General features: G+C 51.9%; 1 protein-coding gene across 2 annotated transcripts in view; it reads right to left on the minus strand.

Annotated features, from left to right (window-relative positions):
* The window catches only part of SLC6A2 (solute carrier family 6 member 2), a 46,943-nt gene extending 21,222 nt beyond the window's left edge, over positions 1-25,721 (minus strand). For both annotated transcript variants that reach the window (XM_029925260.1, XM_029925261.1), the window contains exons 1-3: positions 25,448-25,721; positions 12,978-13,109; positions 10,626-10,863 (exon numbers count right to left, since the gene is read on the minus strand). In XM_029925260.1, coding sequence (XP_029781120.1) covers positions 10,626-10,863; positions 12,978-13,109; positions 25,448-25,721 — 644 coding nt within the window. The remainder of the gene's footprint in view (positions 1-10,625; positions 10,864-12,977; positions 13,110-25,447) is intronic.
* Positions 25,722-26,274: the final 553 nt, after the last annotated feature.

Consider the following 26,274-nt stretch of genomic DNA (forward strand, 5'->3'; position numbering starts at 1 on the left):
CCAAAACACATGTTCTAGAATGTTCCCAGTAGCATTAATCACAAGAATCTCAAATTGGAGAATACTCATATATCCATCAAAAGTAGCATGGATCGATGTGATATATTCATAAAATGGGATATTATAAAACCACCAGCTCTCTGTGGACGGACCCCTCCCCGTCTGTTCTTTCTGTCTGATTCTGCTCACACAGGCCTTCATGGGCAAAAGTAACCTAAGGTGTTAGAAATCAGGAAGGTGCAGCCTGGGTGGGGATGGGGGTACTGAATGGGGGGGACACAGTAACGTTTCTGGGACACGAGTCAGTTATGTTTCTTGATCTGGGTGCTCAGTAACACGGCTGTGTTCAGTTTGTGACATCCTGGGACTGTCCCTCACTGATTCACACTTCTCTATAATATGGTATATCCTATTTTAAAGTGAGGAAAACAAATAGAATAACAAAGAGGGTTGAGAATAGCGGGGTCTCTCACACAATCTACAGTGAAGAAATAGTCGGCAGAATTGCGCGCCAAATGACCTATTGCCAATGGCTGATCAAAGTCATTAGGATCTAGGAACACGTCAAGTAAAGACCAACTGATGAAAGAGCAGACCGGGGAGGGAGGGGGGTCCCTCCCACAATCCTGCATCTTTCGAGATAACAAAACAGAATTGTTTCCATGGCCGAGGGAACAGCTTGGTAAGACATTTCCTCTGCACCCAGAACATTCATGCCTTATTCTGGGCCTCAGCACCACAAGCGGGGACTCCTTGACCGTGGTGCCTTGTGTGTGGGGCTCATACTGTAGCAACAGAGGCAGCATTGAATGCACAACCCAACAAAGTGTGACAAGTGTTGGGAGGTGAGGGAGCGTTAAGGGCACCCGGAACTGGCCCCTACGGGTCCTCCACAACACTCCACACTCAGAGGCTGCTAGTTGCCAACACCCTTCAAGGCCCAGCTCCAATGTCACTTCTTTTGGGAGGCCTCCATAATCACCCTTGGCATGGACCTTTCAACCCTTCCAGTCCCTGTGGCCCTTGGCTCATTCCCCAGGCCATGCCTGCCCCTGAGGCGTTAGAGCTGACCGCCTGCAAGGTTCTCCCAGGGTGGGGAGGTGGACGGGCCATCCCTGGGTCCCCGGTCCCCAGTGCTAAGCCCAGGCCTGGCCCTTAGGCCTGGTAGCTCAGAGTAGAATGCTGGATCAAAAACACATGCTCACAACCTTACTTGCTAAATTCAATCATCCATCTTCTAAAGGAACAGGACTCAGGAAGAAAAGAGGGTCAGCCTCCCCCACGTCCTCACTCCTCCTCTGACCCAGGGAGTCCTCACCCTTTCACACTGCCCAGGGCAAACAGCCACTTTCCCCTGCGGAAACCTGACTTCCCTTTGTCTCTGCCGGCAGGGCTTTGCGCTCAGCCAGCGGTCCATTCAGAACGTGGCTGATGGATAAGCGCACACCGGTGTTCAGGGCCAGGAGCAGCTTCCCTGCCCGGGTGCCTGACCACAAAAGGAGGTCACGCTAATGGCAAAAGTTCACGCGCCCACAGTGGGGAAATGGGGAGGGCAATTGACGGTCTCTCTGCCTGTATCTCCTCTCTCTCTCTCTCCCCCACTTTACCCCTCTTCCCTTCCCTCCTCCTTCTCCTCGCCCACTCCCCCCAGAAGAGAAATAAGAGGGGCAGAGAACGGAAGTTGGAGGCCCATCAGCGAAGCAGGTTCTCAGCCTGCACATCGGAATCACACAGAGTGGCACCTGGGGACTCAGCCGGTTACTGACTCTTAATTTTGGCTCAGGTCGTGATCTCACGTCATGTGACTTCCAGTCCCGCTTGGAATTCTCTCTCTCCTTCTCTCGCCACCCCTCACCTCCTTGTGAGCTCCCTCTCTTTCTCTCTCACTCTCTCTCTCTTAAAATAAATAAATAAACCTTTTAATAAAAAAAAATCGCACAGAGAACCTTTTTAACTGTTCCTGATATCCGGGCTCCACTCTCAACCAACCGAATCAGAACCCTGGGGAACATGGGCCTGAACACCAGCATCTCTTAAATTCCCCAGGTGATTCTACTGCGCAGCCAAAGCTGAGACCCCCTGCCCTCAATGAACCTGAATTACAGGTTTTCCTTAGAGCAAACTTGAGTCTTCCATAAACTGTCTTTACTTTTCCTGGCAAAGTGAAATTGGCTTTCTGTGCCTGAGGGGAAGAAAAGACTCTAAAATGTGGGCCTGGAATAGTTTTGTGTGCCTGGGTGTCAGAGGAGCCCACAGCATCGGAGGCAGATGACGGTGCTCGCTGGGAGCAGAGACACCAAAAGATGCTACCCTTGTGGGGAAACCTGTACCCCGAGTCTGCCAACTTGGTTAGCTTATCCTTGGGCAGGAGTTTCAATCTGTGGAGGCCACCACTGACGCTATGCACGTTCCATTCACCCATTCATTCATTTCCTCATCCATTCAAAACCAATGTCTATGATTTTCGAGAATGGGAAAGCGAACAGAAGAACCTGGAACAGACCCGGGCTCCCCCCGCACCCCGGCCCTGCCACCAGCAATGGGGTGGCCCGAATCCTTTCACCGATTCCACGAACTCATTCTGCACGTCTGCCGTGAGCTGGGCAGTGCTGGAGGCCTGGGACACAGTTGCGGGCAAGCCACATGTGGGGTTGTGGGTGACAAAACCGGTGCAAACATTCCACATAGTGAGGCTTGTTCCTGTTCAGCAGAATGGCGCTCATGCGATTAAACTACAGAATGTGAGACAATGCCTAGAACTCAGGAAATGCTCAATAAATGGTATTGTAATCATCACATCCAGTCCTAGGTTCCAGGAGCAGCAAAGGAGCGAAGGAGGCCCCCAAAATGACCCGGGGAGTTAGGTTAGTCTGAGGGAGTCACTGAGAGGTGGCTGATGCCTTTTCTTCAGGGTACGGGAAGACAGGTGAGCTGAGAGGAGGCGCACAGGTGTGCCAGAGCGAGAGATGGACAGAGGCGGGTGTGGAGGGGCACACACGTCTATATGCAAGTGAGCAAGTGTGAATGGATGGGCAGAGCTGTGTGGCCCACAAAGGCCCACATGCTCACTCCCCAGATGGCCCCTATCTCTGCAGCCCCCAGGCCAGATGTCATGGCTTTCAGGGACTCACCTAGGACCAGCCTCCCCATGCAATCAGTTTCAGTGTCTGGCTCGTTTTAATCCTGCGTCCTGGTCTGTTGCCACCGCTCTACCCCTTTGCTGCCTTGTCCCAGGCCAGACCCACATTCTCTCCCCCACTGCTCTACGTCTCCCCATCTCCCCATGCCAGGGCCCCTTAAGTCCAGCTGTCTGAGGTGTCCTTCTGATCTGTCACTTCCCTGCTCCTAAGGCCTCCTCGGCTCCTTATCACCTCACACAGAGGCTCCCACTGGGGGCGGGTCTGCCCCTGCCTCCCCAAGGCTGTCCGGCAATGTCTCAGTTCTCACATCTGCTCGTATCTCATGGGCAGAGGCCAGAGATGCCACTAAACGTCCCAAATGCATAGGACAGCCCTGCCCCAACACAGAATTGCCCAGCCTGTAATGCTAAAAGTGTGCAGGTTAGGAGATCTTCCTGGTCTGGAGGATAAACACATGAGCGTTTCAGAACCCAAGGCTTTTCAGAACCGCCCCCGCCCAGCGCATTTGCTCTCGCCACCCACTGCCTTGGGCTTCTGGCCCCAGCCAGCCACTGGCCGTTCTCAAGCATCTGAAGGTCTGGTTGCTCTGGGCCTTGGCACTTTCTGTCCCTTTCCGCCTAGAACACGCTTCCTGGCCCAATTTGTCTGCCTGGCAAACTTCTCCCCTTGCTAGTCTCAACTCAAAATCATGTCCTGACTCAGTTTCCTCTCCTATGTCCTGAAACAGAGAGAGACAGAGAGGAGGAAGGAGGGGGAGGGGAGGAAGAGAAGAGGCTGTAGGGGTGAGGAGAGGTGAAACAGCTCAAGGAAAGGGAAGGAAAAGGAAAGACAAACGTATCCAAAAAAGACAGAGAACCAAAATCAGGTACTGAACCCACCTGACTCTTAATTCTTCCTCATTGTTTTATGGGCACATGTGGAATGGTGTCAATAACCATTTGGCCAAGTTGACTATGAAAATCATGAAAAGAGGCACTGGATCAGCTTTCCCGAAACTTGCTAAAATGACATCAGTGGGTGTCCAACCAAATGGTTGAAATGCCCCCGCACACATGTGAAATCCACGGTCGGGGTTGCAGGGGTGTCTAGAGAGTTTGCCAGTGAGAAGGCCAGACTCCCGAGCTGATTCCCAGGAAAAGAAATGTGACCCCAGCCTCTCCCCAGCAGGCCCCAAGCCCCAGGGGTTTAGCACAAGTAACTTGGGTTTGCTGTACTTTTCCAGCAGTTTAATGAAAATGAATCATCGTGAAGTAGACAGTCCAGGCTTTTCCAAGCCCGAGGGCCAAATGGGCTCAGTTTCTTACTTAACATTTGAGCCCAGAGGGTTTAGTCTTGGGGCAGAGGGAGACTTCCCTGCCACACCAGGGACAGGCATGGGGTAAAGCTTTCTGTCTCCGGAGCATGTTCACCGAGGGGGCCCTTTTGAAAGTTACAGAGAGCATCAGGGTTTCTTTGAGCTGCGGGCTATTTGGCTTTGGGCCCAGGGTCTGGGGAAAAGAGAGATTTGTTCCCTTGGATGAGTTTTTCAATCCATCAGCCTAAATGAGTACAAGATGGCGACACCACTGGCCAGCAGGCTCTGGGGGAAGAGAAGAAATGACCTAGCCTCCTCAGTGTTGGCACTGGGGGTCCTACTTGCCGGCTCCCCCAATGGAGACAGGGTGACACTTTCCAATCAAAAACGTTTAGATACAAGGGCATGGGCCATTAAAAAAAAATCCAGTTGCAGTTCATGACTTCAGGGCTGCAAAACACCCACAAGCAAGTTCAGGGTGAGAAAGAGGGGCATGAGATGGGCTGCTATCTACCTGCAGAGATGCCCGCACTCGGGTCCCCAGCACCTGCCCCCATGGACTGTCAGGTTGGAGGAGGAAGACAGGAGGAGCCTGGGTGTGGGGTGAGAGCCTGGACCCAGACAACCTGGTTTGGATCCCAGCTCCTCCACTTCTTATCTGCAAGAGGGGAGTCATTTCCAACTCCGGCATCTCCAAAAACTAATCGGACCTGAGATGTAAAGAGATTTGTGGTGCATGGCTCACAGTGCTGGGAAGGGCGTGGCGGGGGGGCGGTTGGAGCTGCTGAAATAAGCCCGGATGCTGCTCCCCACTACATGCCCCAAGTCCCCACGTCCTGCACATATGATTGTCATCTTTGTCCACCACATTCTGCTCACAGCTGAGCCGGGAGGAAGTTTAGGGCTGTAACTGAAGTAACCGGGTCACAAAACCCAACTGACCTCTCTCTCTCTGGCTGGGCATCTCTGCCAGGACAGACCTGCTGGCCATCAGGATGTCAGAAGAGGAATCAAATAATGACCAGCCTAGAGACAACCAACACTACTGTTCTCCATTTTAATTTACAAGGACAAGGGCTGCCAAGAGCAGAGAGGAAAATCACATTTTTTCCACTAGCACAGGATGATGAAAGGGGAACTTGGAACCGATTACACATATCGGCAGCACCTTCTGCCCAGGCTCCTTTGCTGCCTCCAAACCACACTCATAGAGTAAGGAGGCCTAAAACCTCCATCTGCAAGCCCCCCAAAGGTTCTGGGATTGTCTGAGGTCCCACTCTTCAGAAGAAGAGTGATGGAGGGGTGCCTGGGTGGCTCAGTCGATTGAGCATCTGACTTCGGCTCAGGTCATGATCTTGTGGTTCATGAGTTTGAGCCCTGCATCAGGCTCTGTGCTGACAGCTCAGAGCCTGGAGCCTGCTTCCGAGTCTGTCTCCCTCTCTCTCTGCCCCTCCCCCACTCATACTCTGTCTGTCTCTAAAAAATAAATAAAACACATAAAATATTAAAAAAAAAAAGAGAACAAGAGTGAGGAAGGCCCTTCCCACTTTCCCACGACAGGGCACTGCTGGGATGTCAGCCTGATCCAGGAAGGGTCTTGCTCTGAGACAGGAAAGCACAGTGGACAAGACAGTGACTGTCACCCTCAGCTGAAGAGCAGAATCACCAGGGAAGCTGCCATGCTCTGGCTGCACCCAGACCAATGTAACTGGCATCTCTGGGTGTGGGTCCAGGCATCTGTCTGTTTCTGGATCATTCCAAATTGCTGGGCTGAGGGCCTGGCTTTTCCACCCAGACTGCGTGACTTCAAACCCGCTTCAGATGTCACTTCTAAACTATATGACACTGGACAATCGTTTCCTGCGTGCGCCTGTTTCCTCATTCATAACACAAGAATAATTCTAGACTGACCACAGTGTCAGGGAGAAAAGGTGCTGTTCATAGTGACTGGGACATAACCTAAGCTGGACAAATGTTAGTTGTGCCTATGGCAATGTTCCTCAGTAATAATGGCCATTTATAATGGCTAGAATCCAATACAACCCAGAGGTCAGGCTGCAGGCTCTGGATTTTACCACCTGGCGCAGAGGGGCTGGGGTGGGGAGAGGGAGGCTCCTGGGGGCAAAGCGGAAACAGGTGCTCGCTCATGGAGTCCTGGGAGCGCTGGCTGCCTGGGCCCAACCTTGGCTCTGCAGGATCCTGGCCTTGGGACACTGGGCCAGTGCTCTACTGTCTCACCTGCAAATAAAGTGAATATTCACAGCCTCCTCGTGTGTGCACTGAGGGGAAAAGTTACAGAAACCTCATGAGGTTGGTGTGAGGCTTAAATTGAAATAATACATGCAAAGAAGTCAGCAGGAAGCTGGACACATGTGCATGGTAGGGAGGGAGACGGGAGGGACCCTGTTATGTAAACGGATGTTTGCTTTAAGTTATCAGCGATGCTTCGATTCTTGGGGGGGATACAGATGTACTCTGATCTGCATCTGATGACAACGTTGGACCCTGCCCCCGCCCCACCCCCCGTGTAATTTTGCACATGCCTGCTGGAGTCCATAGGAAACACAGATGGAGGTGGGCATGCAGGTCGGGGACCTGCAGATTCTCTGCGCTGCTTGAAGAGGGTAGCTCCTGGGCCCCAAGCACCTAACTCCCCCGAGCCCCGGGGGGCAGCAGTCTCTTCAGAGGCCGTTTATAACCAAACCGTATCTCCTTGGCCCCACTGCCCCAAGATGGCAGGGATGGAAACTGGCCTAAAAGAACCCCAATCTCCAGATAATCAGGACTCATCCCCAGGGCTGTGGTGCAGAGAATCTATAGGCCTGAAGGAAGCTGGTCCTGGCATTTTGTCTTTCATGAATCTGTCTTTTCTCATCCTCTGGACCAGAACTAGCCAATGCGGTAGCCACCAGCCACATGTGGCTATTTAAAGGTAAACTGATGAAAATTAAATAAAATTTTAAAAATTCAACTCTGCAGTCACGCTGGCCATATTTCAATGGCTCCACTGGCCACCTGTGGCCCCCACTTGAGCTGCACAGATAGAGAACATTCCTATCACTGCGGGGCAGCACTGCAGTAGACCAGGAGTCAGCAAGCTGTGGCCCCCAGGCCAAATCCAGGCTGTGAGCCTTGAGCTAAGAATGGTTTTTATCTTTTGAAAGGATAAAACGAAACAAAGCAGAATATGCAAGAGCCATACATGGTCCTCAAAGCTCAAATATTTGCTCTCTGGTCACTTACAGAACAGTTTGCCTCACCCTCCTCTGGACCCCATGCACCTTGCCCGTGAGGTCCCAGCGGGATTCCTGGTCTCACCCCACAGCTTGTAACCGGACTTCCTGCTCATCTGCTAACACGTGGGTCTCGATTGTTAAAACGGGGCTTGTCCCAGCAGGAAGAACAAAGGCACTACAAGGTGCATTCTGAAGAGCCCCGTGTGCAAACATTTTACACTAGGTGGCTGAGGACAAGTTGACTATCACCCACCTCAAGACATAGTAGGATGGAGCTGAGGATGACAGGATTCAGGGGAAGCACCCAAGAAATTCTGACGGTTCTGGATTAAAGCCACAGAACAAAAGAGCTCTCCACAAGCCCATACGGATGTAAATGAATGATCCAGGAAATACAAACCAAAACCACCGGGAGATATCATAACCTCCTACCTGTTAGAATGACCACCATCAAAAACACAAGAGGTAACAAGAGTTGGTGAGGATGTGGAGAGAGGCACCCTCGTGCACTGCTGGTGGGAATGCAAACTGGTGCAGCCACCGTGGGAAAAAGTCTGGAGGTTCCTCAAAGAGGCGAAGAGAACCGCTACATGATCCGGCAATTTCACGGCTGGGTATTTATCTGAAGGAAGTGGAAACACTAACTCAAAAAGATATCTGCACCCCTGTGGTCACAGCATTATTTATAATAGCCAAGACATGGAAACAAGACACCCATGGATGATGAATGTATAAAAATGATGGAGTGTGTGTGTGTACAGAGAGAGAGAAAGTGTGATATACATATATGTATATACACACGCATACACACACATACAAACTATGGCATGTTGTATATATGTATTGTGTAGATATATATGTGTATTGTGATATATATGTACACACAATCAAAATATACATAATATACAATATTTTTATGCTTTATATAAAATTTATATAAGTATATATAAAATACATATATAATTCATATATACAAAAGACTCAAGCATGTGAAAAGAAAGGATATCCTGCCATTTGTGATAACAGGGACAGCCCTTGAGGGCATTAGGCTAAGTGAAATAACTCAGAGAAAGATACCATATGATCCCATTTGTAAACAATTTTTTACAAAGTTAAAGAAAATGAAGTGGTAGTTTCCAGAGGCAGGGGGTGGGAATGGGCAAACTGGGTGAAGATAATCTAAAGGTACAAACTTCCAGAAGCTATAAAATAAAGAACTCATGGGGATGTAATGTATAGCATGGTGAGTCCAGTTAACAATACTACTGTATATTTGGAAGTTGCTAAGAGAGTAGATCTTAAAAGTTCTTATCACAAAGAAAAAAACTTATAGCTATGTTTGGTGATGGATGTTAACTAAACTTACTGTAGTAATCATTTTGCATATATACATGTACCAAATCATTGTACACCTGAAGCTAGTATAATGTTACATATCAATTATACCTCAATTTAAAAAATGCATCCGTGAATGATTGAATGAAGGAATAAATAGGGGGAAAGTGACAACTCTTCCTTACAGAAGGACTCCAATCAATTAATCTAGAGGGAATGACGGGAATAGAAAATCACAATTAGACGAACGCTATGAGAATAATCTTTGCTGGCAAGAATCATTGAAGGATGCTGAGGATCTTGGGTAAATGGATGATGAGAAACAAGATATTTACATAACTTTGAGAGTTCCCCAGAAGACACTTGTTAATTACAAAGGCAATCATGCTCTTTCCACACACAAGGAAGCTGGCAGATACCTTCTTAGCCAAGAGATCAAGGTTACCATCCCCAGTAATAAGAGGCATCATGTCCCTCCTGATATGATGCACTGAGAAGGACACAGCATCATCTCTATGGTATTCTTGTCAAAAATGCCTAACCTCAGACTAATCAGGAGAAAACAGCAAACCAACCCACACTGAAGGCTAATTTATGGAATAACTGACCAGTACCCTTCAAAGGTGTCAAGGTCATAACACTCAAGGAAAGACCAAAGAACACTCACAGATTGGCAACTAATGGGAAGGGGTAGCTAAATGCCCATGGCACTCTGGGCTTGGTCCTGGACCAGAAAAGGACATTAGTGGGAAAAATGACCAAAAAAAAAAAAAGGTCATTAGCAGGTTAGTTAATGGCAAATGAGCATTAATTTTTGGGCTTCAATCATTGCACTAGGGTTATTTAAGGTGTCGACAGCAGAAACTGGGTGTAAGGTACACAAGAGCTCTATATGTTACTTTTACAACTTTTCTGTATCTACAATGATTTCAACATATAACATGTCTTTTTAAAAAAGATATTCTGTCTTCTACCCCCAGTTAGTGCCTCTCAGGCACATATGGTCCCAATACTTCCCCGGAGCTGCACATAGCTGGCCTGCTTCTCGCTTTCTGAATTTCACCGACAAGCTCTGGCTACTCACTCCTCTGGAAGCCCCAGAGAGACAGCAGTACAAGTGGGCCAGACAGCAGCTTCAGATCAGTCCCATCTGGGGTCAAGCTCCAGCTCCGTCAGCTGCTGACAGAGCCCCTGGCTGCCTTCATCAGTGTTCATTTCACCTCCTCAGAGAAGCCCTCCCTGACCACCCAAGCTAATGTTCCTTTCCCCCCATGTACCTGGTTTTTGATCTTTAAGAGCACTTACATCCCCTAAAATGTTTTTATCTCCTGAAGGGCATGTTGACTCTCTAAAAAAATGTTCTTGCTTCCATACCTGTTTACTAGGGTGTTCCCCTCACCGCCATTCTCCTGTGTGGGAACACAGGGTTCTTCACTGTTCTGACCAGGGCTGGATCCTCAGCTCCTAGCCCAGGATCAGGCCTGTGGTGGCTGCTCAGTATCCTTTACAAATGTTGACAGGGTACCCCCTCGTCCCCTGTGGTTTTCCTTAATGGGTGGCCCAGGTCCTGCCCCGCACAGGTCTCGGTGTGCCTGATAGGATGAGGGGTCGGGGACTTACTCATAAAACTCTGCCGCGGGCGTGAACTTGTACTTGGAGTACTTGGTGTGGTTGCCCAGCACGGAGCTGTTGAGGAGCTTGGGGTCGGTGCAGTTGGGGCTGTTCCATGCGTGGCCGCAGTCGGTCCAGGGCAGCTTGAGGGTGAAGGAGGAGAAGAGGTAGTAGAGCGACCAGGCGATGATGACATTGTAGTAGAAGCCGACGTAGATGGCAATGAGGATCACAGCATAGCCGACACCTGGGTGGGGCAGAGGGGGTTCAGGCATGGGCTTCCCCAGGCCCGGCCTCACGGCCACCTCCTCCAGGGAGCCAGCCCCGGCCACGGCACCACCCGGCCCCTCTGCCCCTCCTGCTTGGCAGCAGGTAGTCAGAGCCTCATCTCTGTGCCCTGGGAACCCACCACCCCTTTGCCTAGGTGCCCTCTCTGGCCACTGGAGCCCCTCGGCCCACACATCAGGCAGTCCTGATGTGCCAGGACGCGAATGTCCCCAGGGAACAGCCAGAGTGTCTGCACTGGAGTGCATGGAGACCCCAGACGATGAGCACCCAGGCCCCGCACCCCTTGGGCAGAGTAACAGTGAGGCCTGCCAATGCTTTCTCCCAAGGGGTTGGGCCCCCCATAGTGGACACACCTTTTATTGGCTGACACCCTCCCCTCTGTCCCTCACAGTCTTCCCTAGAATCCCCTCCCCAAGGAACTCCCTACACAAATCCTTGCCTCAGGACCTGCTTCTGGGGACCCCAAACCAGCAGCCCCTGATTAGTGCGTCAGCCCTGTGTGTCCTCCGGGCCCTACTTTCAACCATCTGCTCTGTGCTCTGTGTGTGTGCCCATCTCATCTTCCTGAATACACCAGAAGCTTGTTCTACGGCTTTATCCCTACAGTAAACGGGTTTTTTTTTTTTTTTTTTTTTTTTTTTACCTTTGCAGCATTGACTGAGGGAGTAGCCTAAAGTGTTTTTGGCATGTGAGATTTAGCTGAGGCTAATTCCTCACTTCCTTGATCTGGCTGCAGGCACATGACTCAGGCCTGGCCAATCAGAGTTCTGCTTCCCCTCAGCCACAGGGATTGATTGATAGGTGGGCAGACGACTCAAGTAAAACCAATGAGCGTCTTCTCTGGGATCTTTACTGAGGATAAAAAAGGTGTTTCTGATTTATTTTGTCACTGTTCAACTTGATAGGATTTACTCTTGTTGTTGCTGATGGCCAGTTTTGTTAGCACCTGGGAAGAATATGCCTGAAATTGATGCTAACACTGACCTCAGACAGAGAGAGGTGGAGAGAGATTCCAGATAGTATTATTCAAGGACCTGGATCAAGCTGTACCTGAAGCTAGAGGAGACTCTTGGACTTAACTGTATCATAAGCCAATAATTCTTTTTAAAAAAATTTTTTTAATGTTTTATTTATTTTTGATACAGAGAGAGAGACAGAGCATGAGAGGGCGAGGGGCAGAGAGAGAGAAGGAGACACAGAACTGGAAGCTGGCTTCAGGCTCTGAGCTAGCTGTCAGCACAGAGCCCGATGCAGGGCTCGAACCCACGAACGTGAGATCTGACCTGAGCGAAGGTTGGAGGCTTAACCAACTGAGCCACCCAGGTGCCCCGCCAATAATTCTTTTTATATTAAAGCCACTCTGAGTGGGATTTCTGGAAATTAAACTAAAAAAATCCTAACTAATACATGTGTCTTATAAGTGTCTTACCAGCCGGTGTCTATGATAGGACTGAGTTCATTGAAGGTAGTCAGGAGACACATACCAGCTGAGAAGAGGTGCATAGGAATCATAGTGGCACTCAGTGCCACCTGGGCCCCAAGGGACACTCATTCTGACTCCAAGCCCTTCCCACAGATGGATGGGGCCAAGAAAAGGCAGCTGCTATGCATATTTTCCCCAGATGTGTTCCAAGTCCCAAATGTGATCAATCAGTTGTGGCTGTTGTATTAAGGATTGTGAGACAGGCTTCTAGCTGAGCCCAGAAAGGTCCATGACCAGTTTATCATGTCTGCCATGAGAGCAAGAGGGGAGGGGAGGGGCATATGTGTTGAGTACCTCGGGCACTTCTGTAAATATTTCCCACACAGGAAACAGACACCCTCTGGTCAGTCAGTCAGCAGCAGAGGCTGGACTGGCACTCAGGCTTCCAGACATTCTAGACTAAGCTGTCTTTGATGCACCAAATGCACTCCATGTAACTCACAATGGTGGGTGCTCTTGACCTTGCCAATAGCCGTGAATCCCACAAGAAAGTTGGTCTATGCCTCAGATCCCACCTTTGGAGCAGTTTCTCCAGGGGCATCGAGGAAATCTTTTGGGCAATGCTCGCCTCCCCCGGACCCATTCTTTACCTTTGAAGAATGGGCAGATCTTCCACACTGTGGCTGCCCCTTCTCGGTTGTACTGGCCCAGAGCCAACTCCATGTAGAAGAGGGGCATCCCAGCAATGATAAGGAACAGGGTGTACGGGATCAGAAAGGCACCTGGAGGACACAGAGGCAGAGCGTGACCCCCTGGGTCCCCAGCCAGCCTTGCGCCTGTCCCCTGCACCTGTTTGGATCAATGTCTTCCAGAGCCTAAATGTCCTCATTTATCTGCTCCCTGGCCATTTCCCAAGGGGTGTTTGGTGGCAGAGAAAGAGACTGACGCACTCAATACAAATAATCATAACAGTAATAGTAACCGTTGTGGGACCAGGAAGAACCATCACTATGATAATGAGGTTGCGGGGTCAAATGAGCAAATTCTAGGTTAATTGAAGCTGAATGAGCTTGTTTCTGGCAGGATCCTTGTGGCCTTGCGTACACAAGCACACACTATGGAACACCATGAAGACGCTTGAAGGTACAGTCTTAACCAAATTCATTTAAATGCAGAACCTTTTCCTTCATGGATCACCACTCTAGGGAATGCCAATCACCCCAAACCCTCCTTTTAGAGTCAGAAAATTGACATCAGAGAGGGAGAGACTGTCCAAAGTCACACATGATTGAGTTTCTAACTTTGCTTGTATGTGTCTCCTTTTAAGATCACACGGGTCTTTCCCAAATACAACCTCACCGGATTCTTCGTTTCACTGCAGCTCAGAGACATAATCAGACAGGGTCAGACAGTCCCCCACTTCCAGGGGAGACTGAGGACAGAGAAGGGAGTTGAATCAGTCCTGTTCTTGCTACTAGTGAGGGACAGAACCAGGATTCACATTCAGATCTTGGAATGCATCAGGTTCCCCCTGCTACAGGAGATGCATCAGGCAAGTAATCCCTGGAGCGAGTGTCTGACCAGGGAAACAACCCACCCCCTGTTGCAGAAACCAGTGAGGGCCCCTGGCCACGGGCAAGAACTCATCCCCAGAGAATTCCTGCTGGGATGAGACGTGTGTGAGTTTCGGAGATGATGCTCCGCGTGCCGGGCAGCCTGAGGCGAGCTTACCAGGCTCTGACGCCGCGAGGTGACTCATTGGGGTACATGCCATGTCAGCCCAGGCTGCGAGCGTGACCGCAGCAAAATGCCAGCTCCTTTTCCTGACGCAGCTGGAGGTGGCCAGGCCAGATCCACCCTCGTTCCCGCCTCTGGCCTTTGGTTGAGATGCCGTAACCTTGGAAACCAAACACTCTCCGGCCCGCCCACACCAGGAAAAGTGCAGAAACTGGGGAATATTTAATGACAGTAGCATGAGGAATACAACATCCTGTGTTGTGTTCCTGTCAGTTTCCATGCAAGGTCTCACTCGATCTTCACAGAGACCCTAGGAGGCACAGATGACTGCAATCTCCATTTTCCAGATGTGGAAACTGAGGCTCCAAGCTAACGGAGAAGGATGCCAAAGTCCCATGGCACCCCAGCTCAAACTCACCCAGCTACTCAGACTCTAAGTCCCCACTTTCTTCCCAGGGCTTCTCCTCGGGAAGCCAGGGCTCTTAAGGACAAAGCATGAAGTATCGGCCCCAGTGCTCGGAGATCCAATCCCTTCCGTAGCAAGAGATGGACCAGCACTGCGGGCACAGGAAAGAAACTACCAGGAAGTGAGTACCTCCCATGAATCACGTAGGCACTGGACACCTGTGATCCCATCTACCTTACCCAGAAAAATCTGAGGCAGCACTGCTATACCCATTTTTCAGAGGGGAAAACTTAGGCTTAGAGAAATCCAGTGACTTGACCAAGGTCACCCAGCCAGTAAGTGATGGATCTGGGGTGTGGGCCTACGTCTGCTTGCCTTGGGAGCTCCAGAGTCATCCCCACCTATTCTGTAGGCTCCAGAATATTCCTGCTTCAGTGAAGGACATGAGTCTGAACAGGGTCTTGGAGGGGAGGATGACCTGACGCTGGGGACCTGGGGCCAGCTTAGCCATCTAGTCAGTTGGTCGTAAACTCTGGTCCAATACTCCATCCCCTGCTCCCTGCTGGACTTCTCTGAATGTCTGTGAGACAACCTCTCTCTTCCCTTCCTCATTTCCTGCTTTCAAACTCCACCTTGTCCCTCTCCCACACTAAGAGGGCCGATGGGACACCTGAGCCCATGTCTGTCCACGGGGCGGTGACGGTGCTGATGCTGGTCATGCTGACAGAGGTGGCTGGTGGTGGTGATGGCGACATGGGTGAGCACCTGTTAGATGCCAAGCCACATGCGGTGCTCTTATATAACCATTCATTTAACATTATCCCTGAGAGATAATTACCACGAATGCCACTCAACAGATGAGGACACAGAGGCTAAGAATGGCTAAGTTGCTTGTCCAGACTGGAAATCTGGACATCCCTTTGAGCCCAACTCTGTCTGCAGACACCTGCTATTGCATCGTGAGATGGGGGCCAGAAAGTTGGGGAAATAGACGCATCTGACTGTTGAATAGATCTGAAAACTGAGGTCGGTGACCCAAGGGACAGCGGGGAAGGAAGAAGCCGGGACTCACGGCTCAGATGTTGGCTCTTGCAGTTTGCTGCCAACAACCTGACGTTCTTTTCTACAACGAAGGGAACAAGCAAAATCAGCCAACGACCCAAGCGTCCTCTCGGGCCAATTTTCTGCACTCCAAACCTCCAGGTGGCACTGCCAACAGGTAGGTGAATTGCCCAGTTTGACATTCGTTTCTTCTTGTGCTTGGCTGGGAGTGCTGGCAGAGGAGGTTGGGAGGAGGAGGATGGGTCTACACAAGCCCGAGGCTCTTCTCTGGGAGTGCGTGTGACGAGGGCCAGCCACCACTTCAAGAGGAAACGGCCCAAGAACACTCCAGAATGACGAGGCTGCTGAGTGTGAATAAAAACCAGAAAGCCGCCCAGTGACCCATGCCTTATTCTAAAAGAAGATATTGACCAGGTGGCTGGTCCAGGCCTCCTTGCAGAAAGATCCAGAAGAAGCTGGGGCAGAGATGGAGATCCAGTCAGGGGTTTCAGGGATGACGGAGGTCAGCCGAGGAGGCCTCTCTTAGAAACAGCTCCTGGGATTGCAAAATTTCAAGAAGCTACTGTCCTGAAAAGCCCATAACCACCACATTCCCATGGCCCCGCTACATTTTCCCGAGTGGCAGTACCAGCTGCAGCCAGCCTGGCACAGGGTCTGAGAGCTGAGAACCTCAGGGGCACAGCCCACAATCCTGTCTTGACTCTGGAATGCTCTGGTTATGCAGGTCTGGAGAAGTACCCACAGGGCATATCTCCTGGGGCTCCGAGCTCCTGGCAGTCTTTGGCACAAACGCACACACACAGACGCACACCCATGCACACTTGTGATCCTCTGCACAGTGACACACATGAACACACGAGGAAAGAACCATCGGCTGTAAAAGAGACTCTGACCAATGGCCTTCGGATGAATTCAGTACGGAGAGCATCTGTCCCAACACCTCTAGCTCAGGGCACACTGCCTGCCACCTCACCATTACAGGGGAACCCTACTGGTCAGAGAGAGGTTCTGGAATCTTCTATACAAATGCCAAGATCTCAGGAAGCGAAGCCCAGGGGCACGAGGTTCCGAGTGGGATGCACTGGGGCAGATGAGGAGGGCAAATGACAGGAGCTCAGGAAAGGGGAGAGGCTGTCTGCAGGGGCCTCTGCAAGAGCCAGTAGGGCCCAGGCCCGCTGGGAATTTGGGGTGAGGTGGGGAGAGTGTGACCAGGGAGGGGCTGCAGGAAGGAGAGGTGGGTCCCTCAGAGAACCCACTTCCCAGTCTGTGGGTGGTCAGTGGCTGCAGCTTTCACCAGAGTTCCAAGAAAGCCTTCATCAGTGCCGAGAGCAGCCAGATCTGTGGTCCCCCGCCCCCACCCGGAACACTGCAAAGGCATAGCAGACATAAGGGTGCAGGAGCCGGCGCTGCTCCCACAGGCACACCGGTGGGGCCGGGGGCAAGGGTGGCCCTGGAGATCGACACCACACATGGCCCCAGTTTTCCACATGACTCACCAGGCTGCACCTTTTCAACCAAACCTCCTCTATCTTCTATCAGCTGGACCTTCATAACGGTTCTATCATAAGGTTCACTTTGGGAGCCCGCCCCTTTTAGAGCTCTGCGCTGCAATGTGGTAGGAAAAGGGGGAGCCCCACTGGCCCCGTGCCTCACTTCTTCCCCACCTCAGCTCTGTCCAGTGACATGCCAGGCCTTCTACACATATGTGTGGACTCCTGCACCCACATGTCTAAACTCTGTCCACATCCCTGCAGACCACGGGCATCTGGGCTCCCCTGGGGCCTGGGGCCTGTGTCCACATTACAAAAGGAATGAGGTGAGAGGCCCACACAGACCCAGAAGTAGGCTGGGGTGTCTGCACGGGGAATTACAGGGGACCCGTAGGAGTGGTGGGGGAGGGGCACTGTTCTGGGTAGGCTGGCCATCTTGGCCCTGGCCTTGGTGAGAAGGGGAAGAGGGCAGAGCAGGGCTCCCTAAAGCACAGGGCCCGGGCAGACCCCCTGTGACAAAGCACGGAATACAGATCCAGTAGAACTGTAGTTCACAAGCATAGTTCATTCCAGAAATGTGTTTCCAAATCCGAAGCACTTTATGTCAAAGCAAATTTCCCCATGAGAGATAACGGAAATTCAGAGGATTCGCTCCACAACCCAAAAATATTCATTTAAAAATGATGACAATATTGCAATATAACCCAAAATAATAAAGGAAATACAAAACATAAAGAAACATAAGCAAATGAACCTGCGCTTACCGTGGGAAAGGTTTGTGGCTGGTGTGAAGGAGACTGGACAGAGGAAGGTTATCCCGTAGGGTGACTTTCACTGTCACTCACGGAACCACTGCTAGCTATTGGCTCAATGTCATCTTTCTTTTTGTGCAACTTTAACATTTTTTTTCATTTTTTTAAATTTGTTTTTGAGAGACACAGAGAGACAGCAAGAGCAGGGGAAGGTCAGAGAGAGAGAGAGAGAGAGGGAGACACAGAATCTGAAACAGTTCCCAGGCTCTGAGCTAGCTGTCAGCACAGAGCCTGACACGGGGCTTGAACCCAAAAACTGTGAGATCATGACATGAGCTGAACTGGACACTTAACCAACTGAGCCACCCAGGCACCCCTTTTTTGTGCAACTTTAACAAGAAGCTCATCCAATGACCTAGAAGGAATTCAAGCATTCCTAAGCTTACTCTATATGGAAGAGCAAAGGACTGTCCATTTGAAGTGGAAAAACTAGACCAGTGCCCGTGGACACCTTCCAAGGTTCTGTAAAATCACTAATTTCTGCCAAACACGTGGCTTGAGACAGAGCATCTGAGCATAGGAGACGATTACCTATAATTGCAGTGAGAGAGAGAGAGAGAGAGAGAAGAGCCATTGGCTCAGTTGTGATCATGTGACACTCAGCATCACGTACCACTCGTTTTTGCAAGATATCACTCGTTTATCAAGTTAAATTTTTTAGGAATGTTTGCTCGTCTTGCAGAACCCTCGAAATACAAGTTAGTCGCAATCCAAGGTTTGACTGTATTTGGTCACTGCTCTGCATTCCTGAGACAGAGCTCTTAAAAACCCCTTGTCATTTTCTTTCTTTTTTTTTTTTTAATGTTTATTCATCTATTCTGAGAGAGAGAGAGAGAGAGAGAGAGAGAGAGAGAGAGAGAGAGAGAGAGACCGAACGCACGAGCTGGAGAGGGGCAGAGAGAAACTCCCAAGCAGGCTCTGTGCTGTCAGCGCAGAGCCCCACACGGGGCTCAATCTCACGAAGTGTGAGATCATAACCTGAGCCCAAATCAAGAGTCATATCCAACTGACTGAGCCACCCAGGTGCCCCAAACCCTTGCGATTTTCTGAGTGGGGTTGATAGGAATGTCTAACACAGAGCTCCTAAATCCCTTGGGATTTTCTGGATGATACAGGTATCTTTTGTTCTAATGAGACAATGCTTGGTGAGCTCCTGGGTGATGGCTGGTCACCCGAAAAGCCAAATCCTGATTAGAAGCTTGTAGCCTTCAGCCCCAGGCTCCAACCTCCAGGAAAGGAAGAAGGGCTGAGATTAAGCTAATATCGAATATGCCCACGTGATGACACTTCCCTAAATATCCCTGAACTATGGAACTTGGAAAACTTCCACGCTGGCGAACATAGGCACCTGCCAGGACGGCGGCAGTCCCCCACTCCATGATAACAGAAGCTCCTGCACTCAAGACTCTTCCAGAACTTGCCCCACACACCTCCTCATCAGTATCCTTTACCGTGCCCTTTATAACAAACTGGAAATGTAAGTGCGTGCTTCCCTGAATTCTATGAGCTACTGTAGCAAATTTTTGACCTGAAGTCAGGACCATGGAAACCCCTGAGTTACAGCCAGGTGGCCAGAAGCACAGGTGACAGCTTGAGACCCATGGGTGGCATCTGAAGTGGGGGCAGTCTTGTGGGACTAAGCACTGAACCTGTGGGATCTGCTAGCTCCAGGTCGATAGTGTCAGGATTGAACAGTAGGACACCCCGCTGGGGTCTGGAGAGCTGGAGAACTGGCCAGTGTGGGGAAGGACGGATGATGCCATTCACATCCCGGGTTTGCTGTGATAACTGGAAATGATGGAGGAGAAGTAAGGACCTGGTGCTTAGCAGGTGCTCTGTAAGGGGAATCCCATCCTACCATCACACCGCCAAGTGTGTCCAACGCACCTCTGTAAGTTGGAAATCGCAAGTTGACAAGCGCCTACGTAGATGAGGGTGGCCGGGTCCCGCACAGAGCACAGCGCTGAATGCCTGCTGGAGGCTCCCAGCACAGGAGGGCACTGAGGCAGTCCCCTGGGCCCTTTGTGTCCCTGTCCCAAGTGAGGCCAGACACCCGCTGTGTCCATCCCCGTTTCAGAGGTGCCCGTGGCCAGCTGAGGCTCTGCCGAACCTGGCAAATGACCTCTCCCTCCAGCCAGCACTGCTTTTTCCACTTTCCCCAAATCCCTCCCCCACAGCCTTCACTTTCCACCTTCTTTTTGTCCTTAGCACCACGGAGAACAAAACAGATCAGTCTTGTCCAAAGCAATGCTGTGCACACTGGGGGTCCGGCATAGCGCCACCCGCCACCCCCAACCCCGAGTCTTTGCCAATTAAACAGCTGGCTTCACACGGTCATTTCTTTAGGGAAACGCTCCAGTTCTTTTAATGAACCAAGCCCAGATCATTCATGTTTGTCAACACAGACTCTGCCCAGGGTAGGGTACTGGAACCATGTGGTGAAACACGTTTCTTCCCCTACAAGACTCATCTGCTCCTGCCCACTGGTCCCAGGATCCCTTTAGCCTCAGCCCAAGTGGAGTCTCACAGTTCTTGAGTCCTCCTGACTTTTAACCAGATCAGCCAGGAGTGTGGACGCACCTCTGCAGAAATTCCTGCTGCTCCAGGAGAAAGTTCCACACAAAATGAGCTGCACAGTCATTTAGGGACTCCCTGCTCGCCTCTGGGCCTTAGCTCAGAGACCAGGGACCATCCCCCATAAAGAAACAGCCCACTTCCTGATGGATTAACACCTCTGCTCCCTTAAGTAGGACAAAGGGGGTTAAAACCAGGGAAGCTAGCACTGGGGGTCCCCTCCTCATGGGACAATTCTCTCTCTGCTGTCACCTTTGCAGGATCTGACCTGACATTTATTAATGATTCTGGGGCTTTCCATATAGCTCCTTGAAGGTTCTGGTTTCCTATCTCTATTCTGGTCTCTTTAAAATGAACAAATAAGAGGATGTTGGGGATGCTCAGAGCTACATTATAGAGAACAATCCAACTCACGAAGAACAGGAGAACCGCATCCCCCACATCTGGGACGCAATACTTCCAATAACAGAACCCACAATGACGTTCGCTTTTAGGATGTTTGCAATAGACTTTGAGCTCCCTAAAGATGGGGATTGCCTTTTGCTCATCTCCATGTTCCTGGCATATGATGGACATGTTGGAAATGTTTTCTGGTTAAATCGATGGTTCCCAGCAGTGACTCACATAGAGAATGCAGCTCATGAAATCCCCAGGGCCTTCCTCTACTTGCTTTGTGACCTAATCCCTACTTAGGCAGTTGGGTCTGGGGCCACAAGACAGGGTGTAACATTTATCCCCATGAAATCCCATCTTCCTGGAAACAGCTTCTCTAGATCTTTTCTGGCCAGCTCAGGGCAATGAGCCCCATCGCACTGATGACCCCAGATTAAAGCCTCAGCTCTGGTGCCTGATGAGCACCACATTCCCGCAAACTCGTCAGTGGAGGGCCACTCCAGCGGCCGGCGCATGTGCACCTGAGCTGAACCATCAGTGTCAGGCATGGCAAGCTCGAGGTGTAGACGCCCTCCTACAGCCAGGCGGGATGTGAGAGCACTGAGTTTGCAAACCTCTGAGCTCCATATCAGCCACTGCTTCACATCCAGCCTCCAGAAGCTCAGATATTTTCACCAAGAGGGTTTCCCCCATGGGCTGTGGATACCTGAGAGGGTCAGCTTACTTGGGAAAGGAGGATAACCCTACTGGGGGCCAGAACCACATCTCATGGGATCCCCTGCGGGAATGTGACTCCCCATTTTCCAGGTGGGAAAACCGCAGTGGGGAGAGTCTGGACTGTCAGAACACGGGGCAAAGCCTGGGTCTTGATTTTTGATTTCCCGGGACTCAGATGTGCCTAATCTGTAGGCTTATTCCCCTTCCTCGACTCCCTCCTAGAATCAGGATGCCACGGGGTCTAGCCAGCAGTTACAAATCACCAAACGACAACAATAATAGGAGCAGTTTCGTCTCTTGAGGCCCTACTATGGGCCAGACACTGTTTTGGGGGCTGTGCATCCTCTGCTGGAAGGCATACTCTCTCCCCTTCTTTGCACGAGAAAACGGAGGCCCAGAGAGGAGGAATCCAAGGCTACCTTTCCAGGGAGTGTCAGGCTCAGATGCAAACGTGGGTCTGTCTGATCCTAGAGACCATGTGTCTGACAGCACAGGACTTGTCTCAGACAGAAGCAGTTGTTGCCAAGACCCCTTCCCTGGCAGGGAGGCAGACACAGGGACCCAGTTGATCTGCCCACTCCTCTCCGGACACCGGTGCGGGTCGGGCCCAGGACCACTGGTGCAGGGGGAGAATCTAGCCCCTCCCTGAAAACAGCCCCACTGCCTGGCACTCTGTTTGAGAAAGTTCCAAACAAAGCCCTGGAATTTCTGAGACTGGCTTTCCCCATCGGCGGCAGCCTCCAGCACCGTGCGTCCCAGCAGCTGGCCTATGGGAAGATGTTCAGACAGGCTCATCGTTCCTAGGAATTTATTCAGAAAGTATTAGCCAGGGGCCTAAATGACTGGCACCTTTATCATTTCAAAACATCCTGCAGTACAGGCCGGCGTGAACAGCCAGGCACACGGGCTATTAAACAACAGGGCGGGTGAGTCCTGGCTTAGGGGCCGAGCCGAGGCAGGTCATTGGAGAGGGCTAGATCTCGGGGGTCACCTGTGCTCACCCCCAGCGGTGGTGGGGACCTCAGGCATCGAACGGGGCTGGGCTAGGCCCACAGAAACAGGGCTGGGATTTTGACTGCGTCCACAATCTCAGGACACCCACTTGCCAACGTGCTTGCCCATCTCAGGGGCTGACTTTAGAATTACATTTAAGAATCGATCCCCTAGTAGTAGCCAGGAGGTCTCAGGAGAGATCGAGCTGAGAAGGGGCCAGCTGAGCTCCCCCAGAGGTGTGAGGAGACAAGGAGCTGCCTTCGAGTCTGGGAAATGGGAGGCTGTACCGCTCCCTTGTCATTCATGGCCACCCCAGCCAGAAATGGAAATTCACCGGTACAGCTTCCCTTAGCCTGGCGTTCAAGGTCTCCGGGGCCGGGCCCCAACTTGTCTCTCCACCCTTATCTCTGATGCCTTGCTCCCCTCCCCCACCCTGCCAGCTCGCACTCCTAGTCTCTGCGATGATTGCACGTGCATTCTGGAACGAGAATGCCTCCTACCTTCTCAAGGCTTGTCCATGCACCTCCCTTCCTTTCCTTGGGGCTGTGCTCCATGCGCAGTCCCCCTCCAGGTTTTTCCCAGGCAGCCTCTCCTCGGGCCTTTAGAGCACTTGTCACCTCTCCCACTCATGTCACACATCATTAAAATGTCGGTACAGAAAAGCAGCAGCTATCTATACTGAGGCCATGCTCTATGTCCGGGTCTCCACCCGCATTATCACATTGTCACGTCGTCACCCTCTGAGCAGAAAGCTCTTCTTTCCATTTGACAGATGAGGATGTTGAGGCTTGAGAGGCCTCCCAAAATCACACCGCAGGAAGCCAGAACCCGGGACTCCACAGCCAAGGCCCCTAACCTCTTGGCTGCTGGCCCCACCCCCACCAGCGGACACTGCATCTCTTGGTTAGTTACTGTTTCTGGATCGGCATTAGGTCTTTGAGGGCTCAGACAATTTTCATTCATTTATTCACTCAACAGAAGTTTGTTGGGTATCTTCTATCGCATTCCTAGGATCTAGACCTTACTTTGGGTATTAGAAATGGAGGAAAAAGTTACAGCTTATGCTCTCAATGTGCCCCGGTCTGTGTGGGTGACAGATACACAAAGAGATAAATAACCGAACAACTCGGGTGGGTGATAGACAGCGCTAGCAGACCAAAGAGGGGGCGCTTCTGGCCAAATTTGCCTAAGATTGGAGCCTGTGATAAATTGGCTGTGTTTGTGCCCTGAGCTCCTGGTATATCACCTTGCAGGCAGCAGGCACTCATAGTCAGTGGCAATGGCCACCTATCAGCAAGAGCCCCAGCATACCCATCTAGCTGATGTGTGCAGTTGGCCATCTGGGATCTCTTTAGATTGTGGTGGAAATGGCGTGGGGTGGCATGACACTTCAGGTGACCGAAGCTCCTGGCAGGCAGATGTGGTGACAACTATATCTAGGTGACCCCCGCAGGACCTAGCACTGCCTCACACCAGGGAGGAACCCATAAATACTGCTGATTAGTGATAGAGCCTTCTGCCATCTAGGGGACACACAGTCTCGGATGGTCACTGAGGTCATGCTGGATGGTGCCACTTAGGGTGTCTCAGTCTGTCTTCCATTCATCACCTCTACACCTGCTAAAACTACATGGATTCTGAATTTCCTCCCTTCCTGGGTCCAAAAGGCCAGAATTCTTAAATCTGACCAGAGACTCTTGAGGCAAACACAGAAGTGTGTCACCTCTGGGTCACACTTCCCATTTCTCAACCAAAGCAAGTGTCCAGAGCAAACACTGGAGCAAATAGCTGGCTCCCAGGCCTGATGGGGCAGATCATGAGCTTTCCCTTTACCTGGTTTCAGAAACACTTGCTCTGCTGCTCTCTGACCCCCTGGCGTCCTGAGCTAGAGCCACTGCCAGGCAGGATGGCCCAGTGGGTAGAGAGAAGTTTCCAGAGTTGGGCCCCCCTTTGCTAGCCCCTTCCTTCTCGTCGTTTTTCCATGCTTGCTACAGGGCACCCCTGAACTCACTCTAGCAAAGGATCATGGGACTGGGGTGGTTTGGGCACCCAGGAGCAAAGGCCCTCAAGAAGGAGCTAGGGTCTTGGGACCTTGTGTCCTGCCCCCTAAGCCACTCTTCCAGGGCTCAGCCGTTTGCTTGGGCTCTATGTAGTTGGCCTCTAGACTTGCATCCCAGGCCAGTAGAAAACCTGTCACTCTGCACGGGAAAGGGGAGAGAGCCTGGCTACTTCCATTGGGATTTTCTCCAGGCCCCTCTCCCACTCCACCCTGTACTGTGGCCAAGGACCCCAGGGGGCAAAGGCTTCCTCCCAATCACCGAGGCCTCCTGCCTCAAGCATCAGGCCAGTTCATGGTCCCCAGTGACCCAGTCCTACCTAGGCTGTGCACTCTGGCCCCTCCAGCAAAACAAGCACCAACCTGAGAGTGGAGTTCTCTGACACTAGCTTCGCTTTGTCTCTCTGTTCCAGAGTCTCTGTCCCCATGAGTGCAAGGCCTCCCAAGTACCCTGAGGGAACCCATATCCTCTTTTGGCCCAGAGGTCCCTTCCCTGCCCCAGGACTCCGACTGCTGGAGTTAGGGTCACTGCGCGGCTGGTTATTGCGTCCTGTGTACTTCCGGCACCCCTTCCCAAGCTCTCCAAATCTCCACGTCTCTTCCTGCGAACCATCAAAAGATGACCCAACTGAGGGCCCCAGGTTCTGTCCTTCCACCCACATGCCCATCACTGTCCAGGGGCTAAGCCTCCACATCCCTTTTCCACCAGGGACTCCAATCCCTTTTCCATGAGCCCTGTGCAGACCCTCTGTGCTCCAGACTCGCTTGCGTGCTTCCTCTTCTCCCGCGCATCCTGGCTCCTCCATCCCAGCCCCGTCCCGTCCACCGCCGCCGACAGGTAGCCCCCTAAGTCCAAACCCCAGCCCATCAGGGGGCTCACCGCCACCATTCTTGTAGCAGAGGTACGGGAAGCGCCACACGTTGGCCAGGTCCACCGCGAAGCCGATCACGGACAGCAGGAAGTCGATCTTTTTGCCCCAGGTCTCGCGTGTCTGCTCATCGCCATCGCGGGACGCCAGGAGACACTGGACGCCGTTCCGCTCCTTCACCACCAACAGCTCCGCGGCTTTGCGCCCTTGTACGGGCTGCTCCGGCCCCGGGTCCACCCCGCTGTTCTCCGGCTGCACCTGCGGCTTCATCCGCGCCAGAAGCATGGGTGCGGTTGGCGAGGGGGACGTCAGCGGCACTGGGAGCACGCCGAGGCTCTGCTTGGAGAAAAGGAAAAGATGTGGTCACTAGGCCACCCCGCCCCACTCACGCCTCCCCTCCCGAGACCTCCCGGCCGCGCGGGGATAGAGCGGCCAGTGCGCGCAGAGCGCGTCTGTTGGTAAAATTTGGAAACAGTGGTAAGCGGCGCGGAACTGAGACGCAACTTAAGAGTTGGAGACCAACCCTGCCGGTCCTGTGGGTCCGTTCCCGGACCCCACAGCGCTTCCCTCATTCGCCCGCTCCCTCTCGCCCCCAAATGGCTGGGCTGGGACACGCGGAGGCGGAGGTTTCCCAGGGCGGCGACCCTGCCGGTGCCGTTTGCTGCGCCCTGTCCCCCAGGTCGGCTGTCCGTGCAGCCCCCGGAGCCTCCCGACACTTACCCCTCGGGACTTCAAACTCGCCACCTCTCCCGCTGGGCGCACGCAGCCGGGGTCTCCGGCACACCTCGGCCGGGCGGCGCGCAGGGCGCACTCGCGCGTCCGGCGGCGCCGCGGTCCC

This window comes from Suricata suricatta, chromosome 16, assembly GCF_006229205.1.
Source record: "Suricata suricatta isolate VVHF042 chromosome 16, meerkat_22Aug2017_6uvM2_HiC, whole genome shotgun sequence".
NCBI classification, from domain to species: domain Eukaryota; kingdom Metazoa; phylum Chordata; class Mammalia; order Carnivora; family Herpestidae; genus Suricata; species Suricata suricatta.